This window comes from Sylvia atricapilla, chromosome 7 (genome assembly GCF_009819655.1).
Source record: "Sylvia atricapilla isolate bSylAtr1 chromosome 7, bSylAtr1.pri, whole genome shotgun sequence".
NCBI lineage: Eukaryota > Metazoa > Chordata > Aves > Passeriformes > Sylviidae > Sylvia > Sylvia atricapilla.
Window position 1 is genome coordinate 5,414,517 of NC_089146.1, and position 10,890 is coordinate 5,425,406.

Genomic DNA, 10,890 nt, shown 5'->3' on the forward strand with positions numbered 1-10,890 from the left:
TCACAGGAAAACAATGAAAATGGAGCTGTGGTTTGGCTTAATCTCAGAGGTGCTTGCAAGCTAAATAAAAATAAAAGACTACCTTGGGGAACAGTCTGTGCTGTTAATTAACCAGCTAAATTCTGCCTTCACAGTTCTCCAGTGGGTTTCCAGCCGTTTTGGCACTCGGCATTGCAACTGGAAGCTGCCAAACACAACTTTGCACCTTCAAGCAGCTGAACAACCTTCTGAGGGCAGGCTGGGATATGGCAATTGGAGTGTCTAGGGAGTCAAGTGATGGAAAAGGGCAGGAGCTGGGTGCTGGCAGAGGAGGGATGCAGCTCCTTTCCCTCAGGCACTCTCTGGTAACCTGTGGCCACCTTCCCCTGGCCAGCAGCAAGGTTGGGTTCCTGCCAGGAAAACAGCTTTTGTGTTGCCTTAAATATTCCACTACTGTTCTGGGGGGAAAAAAACATCAACCCAAACCTGAATTGCTGTTATTACTAGAGTTGGCCAGCTGGCTGAATTGGGACTTTTTCTTTTCATTAACAAACGCTGCCAGGCGATGTTTTTCCAGTGAAGTCATGAGTGTGTTTCCAGATGAGGGGCAGATCTTCCCAGCACTGCCATGGCTGAAATCTGGGCAGGCTGGAGCAGCTGTGGTGTCCTGTGCAGGCAGCCTCGTGGAGATCATTGGGGTGGGATAATAATTCCATAATAATAATACTTATGTGATAATTGACTGTAATTGATCCTTTTTTTCCCTGGAAACCACAGAAATGTGGGGTGATTGAGGGTAGGCATAACTCAGAGTTGGTTATTGGACCATGCAGTTCGTTGTTTCAGCATCTGCTTCGATACCACAACAAACATGGGTTTAGTAAGTGCTTTTTGGGAATGTATTTTTCTGGGAAAACAGGCTGTGGAAGCTCCAGCTTCATTCTCCCTGTCTTTGAAACTCAAAACATGGTGGTGATTGTTGGTTTTATGGAAAAGTCTCCTTAATCCCAGAAGGTTTGTTCTGTTCTTAAGAAATTACTAAAAGATGCTTTTGTTTAAATCATCCTAGAGGATCTGTAGCTTCACAGGAGTTATCCTTGATGAGTTGTTTTTGTAATTGTATTGAGTTCCTTTCTCCTCTTTCTTTTGGAGGGAGGGGAAAAAGGCGTACTTTTTCTTCCCCAGACATAAGAATAAGCTGAAGTGCGTGGTGTGATCTTTGGGGAGCTGGTTACTCTATTAGAATTCCGGTATTTCCAGCACATTTCAGGAGAAAAGTTGGCTGAAGTCAATTTTAAACACGTGAGATAAGATATAATTTTATAGCACTTGCAACAGATCTCCAGTAAAAATATTTGTGATGGTATTTTACTTATTATTGGATATCAGTGCTCAACAGCTGCTTTCCAAATACTGGATTTGGTAAATAGCAGGTACTAGTGTTTTTTACAAGCTGCTCCTTAGGGCTGCCCTGGATATATTTCAGAAATTTTTCCTTGTGAAGGTGGGGAGGTTCTGGCACAGGTTTCCCAGAGAAGCTGTGGCTGCCCCATCCCTGGAAGTTTTCAAAGCCAGGTTGGATGGGGCTTGGAGCAACTTGGTCTGGGGGAAGATGTCCCTGCCCACAGCAGGGGGGTTTGAAATGGAAGGAGCTTTGAGGTCCTTTCCAGTCCCTACCATTCTGTGATCCTGTGCTGATGATCTGATCTGCTTACTTGTTTCTTGTTTTTTCACTCACAACGAGGCAGATTTGATTTGTTTGGCTAAAAGTTGGGGTGCAGGGTGGCCCCTGGATCTGCCTGCAGCCTTCCCGTCGTGCCAGCAAGTTCAAAAGCATCAAGGCTTGAACAGAATCTTTTATGGAGGAGCCAGGCTCCATCTCATGTCTCTTCTCTTCTAGGTGTGGAAGAAAAAAATGTTCTTTCCAAAAAGGAGAAGATGAAGCTGAGGAAGGAAAGATGGCTGCAGAGTGAGTATTCTGTGAAACAGCATCAGAGAGCATAGTTCTGATGGATCTCTGTACTCTGAGTTGAGGTGACAAGTGCTGGAAGAAGCTGAATGCTTCTCAGAAATCTTCACCCCTCCCCAGCACTGGGATAAAAGTTCCAGGTATTGTTTCTCAGTGTTCAGCACCGAGACTTAGTCATTGCCCCAGTTCTACTTTGGGTTTTTTATCATGTGTAATGTGTGACTACACAAAGCCTTTGTTTATCCAGAAGGGCGCTGTGCCCATGTAAGTTTAGCACATTTTTCTATCTTTTAAAACTCTGGTCCAGATGTGAGTAGCTGTCTAGTGGAGCTCCTCTTCACCCAGGAGCCGTGGGGATGGCAGCACAGGCTGGAGCTGAGCTCCATGCTGCCACCAGCTAATCCCAAACCTCTGTGGTGAGACCCTACAGTGGGCTCTCCTGCCCCCTCAGTAAGGGAGAGCTGTGGACACTGCTGGTTGTGTTCTTTCCCACATGCTACAGGTCAGTGAACCCACTTACCAGACAGTCTGGCCTTCCTGGAGGCAGTGAAATATGAGCTAAACAAACCCAGCCCATGGCAGAAATGCTTCTCTTTCCTATTTTTGCTTTGAGTGTCTTAGCACACTAGGGGATTATGCTGTCCTACCCAGTGTAGCAGAGGGATTCCTTGTGTCACCTGAAGCTGTTCTTGGGACAGGCTTTTCTCCTAACACCTTCTTGCCCCACTGAGGTGGACACAGATTGTGTTTAGGGCAGAGGGATGTGGCTTTCTGCTACTCCAAATGCTCTCTGTGCCTGGGCTCTGAGTCCAAGTTCATGAACCTTTGATTTCACCAGTTGCACACTGAAGGTGTGTCTGGCTCTTCTTAGATAAAAAGGTATGAATTAGACATGCATGTGTGAAGGAAACATCCTCCCAAACAACCAGCCAACAGCTGCTGAGTGCCTTGACATGTTGCTTGGACACAAAAATACAGATGGCTGTGTTAGTCAAGGTCAGCCGCTTTGGAAAAGCCCAGGAGCAGGATCCTTACATGGTCTTAATCCAGCCCTCCTGGTGCCTTTGAGCATCAGTCTTTCCCAGGATCATGTGTGCTGTTTTGGCCCTGCTGTGGCCTCTTTCTCTTGGCTCTGAATTACTAAGATGGGGGAATAGGAGTGAAATGCAAAGCCTTTGCTTTGAGGAGAACACTGAGACAGTAAACTCCAGGCCAGATTATCTGTCTTGAGATACTGAGTGTTAGAAATGCTTTACAGGCACAGAAGTACCTAAAAACTCTGCCAATTCTTTGTGGAGAAAGCTTTTTGTCTCCTAAAAGAGAACCCAGCTTGGACTGCTAAAGTTATCCCTACATCTCTGTTTTCCTAAATCTGAGTTTGTTGTTTCTTCTTGTCCCAGGGCTGCTTTTGAGACACTGGCTGCCAAGACCCTGGGAACCAAAGATCAGCCCAGTAGTGCAAATGCAAAACTTTCTTCCATTCCAATAAGTAATCTTAGGAGAGACTAGAGAGGGGAAAAAACTTATGTAATGCTTCAGACATTAGAAGTATGCACATTTAAAAATACATATATCGCATGGCTCCTCAGATGAACAAGACTTCATAGGAAAAGAATTTGGGATGTTTGCGCAGAATCAGGTGTCTGAAAATTTTCAGCACATACTGTTTATGAAAGCACTGAAGTAGTCAGCTTCATAAAGCCAGACCAAAAAAAGAAGTAATGCAGAGCAGAAAGCTGTGTTCTTGGCAGGGAGTGCTGTGAAGAGAAGTGTTTCCAATCCTGATTTGTCACAAACATCCATGTACAGCAGAACTGTAGTTCATGGAAAACCGTTGCTCTTCGACTCGGCGGAGTTGGAGAACAAGCAAAGGGAAGGTATTAAAGGAGCCAGCCACTGAATTTGAGTTCTACTTCCCTGACTCTGGGAGCAAGATTAGACCCAGGATTGTGGTCTGTTAGTGGGACTGGCTGCTTCTGTGCTCCCACCAAAAATACTTCTGGCTTCTGTGGCCGTGCTGCCTTCGGAGCGGTTGGTCTCCCTGTGTCATCACCTCAACCCCATGGCTTCTGGCATACTGTCACATCCTCACAAGCAACTTGTAGCTCAGCACTGTGGCAGATCCTTGCAGTTGTCCAAAGGACTGACTTGTGGGTCAGGTGGGGCATCTTGGAGTTCAGCTGGAGGTCTGTAGTAGAGTCTGACTGCCTACAAAAGCCCATCAATGCTGGGCTTTTGTAGGCTGTCAGAAGGGACATAATCTGCTGCTGCTCACCTTGGAAGCTGCTGACTTTGAGAAGTGTGGGCAGCTGTGGGACTTAGTGCTACATCAGGAAACCTCAAGGACTGAGGCAGAAGCCTGTGGCTTTTAATGCCTGCCTCCTAAGGCAAAGAAGGCGACATGTAACATTTGTGGAGCTTTCTGTGCCCACTTCCTTGTCAGAGCTGTTGCTGGGAGACTGGGAAATGTGGTCTGGGAAAAGCCATCTGCATCTGCCACTGGGGCAGTGCTTTTCCCTGAGTCCAGTTCATCCAGCATCTGCCTGCTTGCACTCCACAATGAGTCATGAAGGTGGAACCTCGGCTGGCTTCAAACTAAGTAAACAACTGACATTAGGTCCCATCTTTTCTGCCTGTGCTAGGAGACTGTTGTTTGGTCCCAAGAGCACTGCAGAGAGGGGGCTGTTCCTGTTTAAGGCCAGATGTGGAATTGACTGTATTTGGGCTGTCCCTTCCCCTCTCGTTTCCTAATTCTGTGCAAGGTCAGTGTGTTTTTTGCCACACCAAGACTCCTGTGCCATTTCACTGTGAACAGTGTAAGGGATGGAAACAGACCAAATCTATCTGGGAATTTCACTTCCCATTCCAATGTCAGAAAGGATGTATCTAGTTGCTAGCAAATACATCAATGGAGGGAGTGACCCAACTGCATTTTGTTCATTTTATCGCTGCTTTAAATTACTTTTGGCCTGTTGTAAATGGTAAAACAGCTTATGAATTTCTTAGCTCAAGGGTTATCTCCTGCAGATGTTTCCCCTTCTTCCAGTAATTCCTTGTTTCTGATGCAGAAATAGAAAGTGTAAAGTTGGCCAAGCAAAAGCAAAAAGCTGAAGCGAAGCGGAAGGCAACCCCTGTGGTGGGAGACATGCAGCCCTTGATGGAAGCCCTGCCTGAGCTCTCCTTCCTGACCACAAGTGGCAGGGGAAGGAAGCCTCTCAAAAGGTATGTGCCATTTAGAGATGGGCTGTGTGTTTCCCCTCTTCCTGTGGGGTCAAGTGTCCTTCAGGTCAGCTTGGAGCTACAGGCAGTGGTCAGGAGAACAGGGTCCCATGCAAAACTCGATTTTAACCCTATTCATGCTTCACTTGACACAAGAAAAAAAGATGAGACGTGTCTTCTGAACCCACAGTTGAGAGGGGAACCACATTACTTGGATGAGGTTTGGCATGAGACAGGCTGAGAGCATCCAGATGTCCAGGGAGTTGCAAGAGTGGCATGTAGGTGTCCACATTGTAATGCTGCTGAGCTCACCTGATAACCTCATCTTGTGGTGTTGCAGCCTGACATTCCATCCTTCCAGACCTTCATCCAGGCTTGATCCTGAAGCAGTTCAAGCCCTTTGAGCAGTGCCCTTTGTGCTCTGGCCAGAATCTTTGTTGTCTTGTAGTATGACTTAGGCCAAGAGCACGGCTGAGTTGGCTGCTCCGTGTGCACTGTCAGCTCCCTCTCTCCCTATCCCAGGCCTTTGCCAAAAGTTTCTCCTTTTAGAAACCCAAGTTGGCACAGGGGAGATGGGAGTTTGACATGTCACCTACATTGCCTGTGACCTGCTAACCCCAAACCAGCCCTCCCTTGGTATTGGCATGGAGGAGCTACAGGCTCTTCTTCCCCTTGCTGGCTTCTGGCTTCTGGCTTCCTGAATGTCTGTATAGAAGTGTTTGAAATAATCAGAGGAGGCTTTTATAGGATTTGAATCATTACAGAAAGGAGGGGTAATACTCTGGTGATTTGTCAGCAGTATTAATAAAAGATTAGATTCTCCAGGAATTTGATCTCCTGCAGGGTAAAAGCGCATTACAGGGAGGTTTTTATTCTGTTTTATAATGAATGAAGGCAATGAAGTGTAATGAAGCTGAGCTGCTAACAGGGTCCAAGTGAACAGGCAGCATGCTGGTGGTTTTGAGGGGAAATCCAGCAGGGAATGTACCCTAGAAAAACTTTCCTTTAGGCTTTGTCACCCTCTGCAGAGCTGCTCACCTCTGAAGGGACTGCAATGGTGACTTGGTGGGACACACAGATTTGGCAAGCCCTGCTCTGGTGACCAAGGGCTGCATCCAGCTTGAGAAAGGATTTTCTGGAGCTTCTGTGGGCATTCCAGGCAAACTAGGACCAGAAGCTGTTCCTGTGCTGAGCTGTTAAAAATGAGGGGAGGAAAACGAGCAGGAGCTGATTGAAGAGACGGGTGATGGAGATGAGTGACATGAGGGAATGTGAGGGAAGGGGAGTAAGAAGAAAGGAAGAAAATAAGTGGTGGGGAAAAAAAGCAAAATAAGAGGATGGAGGGGGTAGCATGCCAGAGAGGGAAATAGGAAGAAGAGGTCACTGTAACAAGAGACCAGTTCCTGCTGTCTTGAAGAGGAGGTGGGAAATTGTTGTGTTTCCTGACCTTTGGGGCAGATCAGGTGGGGGTAGCCATAGCCCCCCAGCATTCACCAGTGTGGGAATATTCCTCCTTGATCCCTGCTCCAACAGAGGTAGGATGCAGGCCCTCTTTCTCCCCCTTGGTCAGTGTGCTGCTTCAGGGTAGATTGGGGAGGAGTTACCTACAGAGGCAGAGCTTTTTCCTAGCCTCTTTCTACTGTTAATTTTCACATTTGTGTAATCCTGACAAATGGAAATTTCTTCTCCTTTCCTTAACGTCCAGTTATACTAGCAGCTCCCCTTGTGCACCACAAGTCCCAAAAGCAATCTCTGTGCTCCCTGTGTGTCCCTTGCTGGGGCTTAGTGCTGGCTTTGTGGTAAATCTCTGCTGCTGCTTGGCACCGGGCATCATGAGGGATGGTATTACACCTCTGGTCTTCTTGGACTTTGCCCAGGAATAAGGAATGCACAGAGAGATGGCAGATCTATATCTCCTGCTGTACCATCTTGCATTACAGCATGTTACATCCCAGTGATCCCACTGCAGGAACTAAAGCAGGGCTGGCAGCTCCCTCCTCTTGCTGAGTATCCCGGGTGTTCCCTGTAGCGGATGGCTGTGGAGGCTGGAGCTCTGTGGTGTCAGCAGGGAACATGAGCTGTGCAGAGGTGACATGTGTGCTGGCTGGGGAGGGGAGGTTCCATGGAATCCTTTTCTCTAAGCAACGGGATCAGTTTGACCTGGAGGTCAGTGATAAGCAGAAAGTGATCTGGGCATGGAGAGTTAATGATCAGTTCTGGCACCGAGTGATCTGGTTTTCCTGTAATGCCCTTGCTCTGTCAGCCTTGGGTGGAAGGAGTTGGCATTTCCCTGCAATGCCTGGCTATGGAAATAATTGCCTTTCAGGATGATTTCCATGCAGGACAATTAATTACCTGTACTTTCTGGAAAGGCAGATGCAGAATCCCTGAATTCTTTCCATCTACACAGCCATTGCTAAATTAATGCTCTAACACTCCCTTGTTTTGTTTCTTCTCTCCATAGCCGCATAAAAGCAAAGACAGGACCAGCAGACTTCTCTCTGATGAAACAAGCTCAGAAATATCAGCTCCTGTAAGTACCCAGTTTTCAGTGTCCAGTTCCTGCTCAGCCTCATGGGATGGCGGAGACTGGAAGGGACCTGTGGGGGTCACCTGGTCCAATCCTCATACTCAAGCAGGGTCACAAGACCCAAGTCCACATGGCTTTTGAATGTCAACAAGGATGGAGAGCTTAATTGTGTCCAAGTATCTCCTGGGCTTAGTCTGTTGGATAGTTTATACTGCCGTCATGAACTTCATTTTCTCTCAGCACAGCTCTGCTGGGGCTCCTAAGATCTCTGTGATCTGGCATTGTTTGCTTTCTTGTTTCCTGGCTTTCTGTCAGTTTTGAGCCATCCAGGCTGAGCAGTCAGGCTACAGATCCAGCACTACTCTCCATGAATACCTTCTCTGTCAGAAACAGGCCAGTGTTGGTGCTGGGATGCCTTTCTTGCTTAGCTCTTTATTGCTTTACTTCTTTGTGGTCTGGCAAGTCTGTGGGAGGGAAAAAATATGGAGGAATGTCTTGAGGTTTCTTACCCAAGGTATTAGTTCAGATGAGAGGTTCCCTAAGCCTCACCTTATTACCCCAACCCAAGCTTCAGGAGCATTGACTCCTCTCTCTGTTTCTCTGGCAAGAGCATGGAAGGGGAGGGCAGTAGCTGAGCACTACCAAGTGTTTGTCTGGCAAGGCTGTGGAGAGCCTGGCACTCTGAGGGAGATTCAGATGCTGTAGTGGATATGGCTGTGTGAAAACTCAGTTTTTTTAATACTCCTGCTCTGTTCTTGTCCTTCCCTGCTTGCTTGCTTTTTAAGACAAGGGCATTTCCCCAGGAAGTAGCTGTGACCAGGCATGCAGAGGTAATCGTGTAATGCTCTTCCCATGGCGTCCAGCTAGTGTTGCATGTAGGATTACCAAGGCTCAGGTTCAGCAGTAGAGAGAGTCAGTAGATGAGCTCTCCAAAGAGAATTTGATTTTTTGCTGGTGCAATCTGAAGTACTTTTCATTCTGGGTGATTCACCAGATCCACAGTCTCCTGTTTCTGGTTTACTAGGGGAAATGTCTAAAAAAACGATTCCCAAGTGATGCTGGACACTATAGTGATTGTTTGTGTCTCCGTGGCATGAGATCAAAGTCTCTGGCTCCCATGAAGCTGGCAGCAATCTGAGCTCTGCCCTTGGCTAAATTGGTTTATTCTTGCACTGTCTCTCTCTGAGATTTACACCCAGGATCACTCTGTCTCAACAGAAATCTGCTGCTCTGTATGTTGGTCCTTATCTGCTCAGTTCCTTTCACATGAGGCACTTAGAGAACTGGTGTGTTATTTTTCTTTCCTCAGAGGGGAGGAAGTGGCTCGGTTTCACGAGGTTATCACCGATCCCGAGTACAGAGCCAACCCCCTCCTGGCCATCAGCAAGCACCTCTCCAAGAGGCTGAGACAGGGGGAAGAAGGGGAACCCTTTTAGAGCTTCAGCTGCAAAGGAGCACATCCCCTGGCACGACATCCCAGCCACTTTGGTCCTTGGAAGCAGTTCAGCAGATGATGAAAACCAACAGCCCTGCTTTCTGTCTGCAGGAATAACACAACTCTCTCCTGACAGGGGAGTTGCTGCTCTTTGCAGGCAGTCTGCACAGAGCAGGGTGTTCTGTGAGATTCTTGTGCAGGCATTAATCTCCCTGCAAAGTGTCTTGATACATTTGCTCTTCTTGTGAGCAGGCATGATTTCTGAAATTGTGCCAACGACGCAATTGTATCTGTTTTTTGTCATTCCCCCACCTCTTCCTGACAACTCTGAGAAGATGTTCTTGCTTGCTCTGTTGGGATGGTGCAGGACCCCAAGCCCTGGAGCCCCAGGAGGCTTTTGGAGTTTGTCATGACCAATGCTGCTGCTCATAGACTTGGTTTTCTGTGAGAAATTCAGCTTTGGAATAAATACACTTTCATACAGCACTGAGTTTGTCTGCCTCTTGTTTTGGTAGATGGGAATTGAAATACGAATTTATTTTCTTCTCTGGAAAAATGACTTAATATAATCGTTCTTTCCATGTCTACAGGGAATCAGGCAATGAGAAATTACTGCAGATCATGTCTAACTCATGGACTTGCCTTCCCCCTGCCCTAGAAGCACATGCTTCCTGTTGAGTGATGCTCACCTCTTTTGCCCTTTGTGGCCTGTTTGGCCTGCCCTGTAGGAAGCATCCCAGAACATGTCCAGCCTGCAGGCTCTGAACTTCAGCCAGTTGTTTTGGGGATTGGGAACCTCTGGCTCAGGCTTTTTCTTTACCGAACACCAGTGTTCACAAAACCCCAGTGAATTTTCATGGGGGACAACTGAAGGTAGAGCCATTCCCTATTAGACATGATCCTGATTTGACTCTCAAAAATACCAGTGCTGTCTTTGGAACCATAAAAAAATTTTACTGATGCTTCTTAACCTTGGGAAGGCAGCCTGCTGCAGTTGGCTCTGACCCAAGTTAGTGCCTGAAAGCAGCTTCGATGGAGGTGGCTGGCACCTTGATCATACTTATCTTGCCTCAGTAGTAATGCTGCTGCTGTTGTCTGTCTAGGCTGGCACTGCTGAACAGTGGCTTTGTCTGGTGCCTTTTGGCTCTGGTGGTGCAGACACTGTCGCTGACTCTGCCTGTTAGGGAAGTGCCCCTCCTCTTCCCACAGGGCCTGCCAGGAGCTTCCTGCTGGCAGAGGCCATGGAGAGATGCTGACTGTGTCCCATCCTCCATTCTGTTGCTCTCAGGCTGGCCAGCCCCAGCTGCAGCCCTGTTCTTGTGCTGAAAAGGAGAGAAGGTGGGAGGGGGAACAAGACAAAGACATCCAGGAATTGGGATTGTTTAACCTGGACAAGAGAAAGTTCTGTAGAGACTGAGCCTCCCCATCTCCAGTGCCTATAGGGGCTTCAAAGAGAGAGGGAGAGGGGCTGTGGACAAGAGCCTGGAGAATCAGGGCGAGGGGGAATCTTCACACTGCCAGAGGGCTGGGTTAGATGGGATATTGGGAACAAATTGTTCCCTGTGAGGGTGCTGAGGCCCTGACACTGGCTGCCTGAAGAAGCTGTGGCTGTCCCATCCCTGGAAGTGTTTAAGGTCAGTTTGGAGCAGCCTGGGATAGTGGAAAGTGTCCCTGCCCACAGCAGGGTGTTGGAACTGGATGAGCTTTATGGTTCTTTCCAACCCAAACTATTGTATAATTCTCTCAGTTGATGATTCT

The 10,890-nt window shown here is 47.6% G+C and overlaps 1 protein-coding gene across 1 annotated transcript in view; it reads left to right on the top strand.

The window, feature by feature from the left end:
• The window catches only part of SLX9 (SLX9 ribosome biogenesis factor), a 38,900-nt gene extending 29,282 nt beyond the window's left edge, over nucleotides 1-9,618 (top strand). Inside the window, exons 3-6 of the mRNA XM_066322495.1 lie at nucleotides 1,880-1,948; nucleotides 5,017-5,170; nucleotides 7,632-7,700; nucleotides 9,007-9,618. Coding sequence (XP_066178592.1) covers nucleotides 1,880-1,948; nucleotides 5,017-5,170; nucleotides 7,632-7,700; nucleotides 9,007-9,133 — 419 coding nt within the window. The 3' untranslated portion in view covers nucleotides 9,134-9,618. The remainder of the gene's footprint in view (nucleotides 1-1,879; nucleotides 1,949-5,016; nucleotides 5,171-7,631; nucleotides 7,701-9,006) is intronic.
• Nucleotides 9,619-10,890: the final 1,272 nt, after the last annotated feature.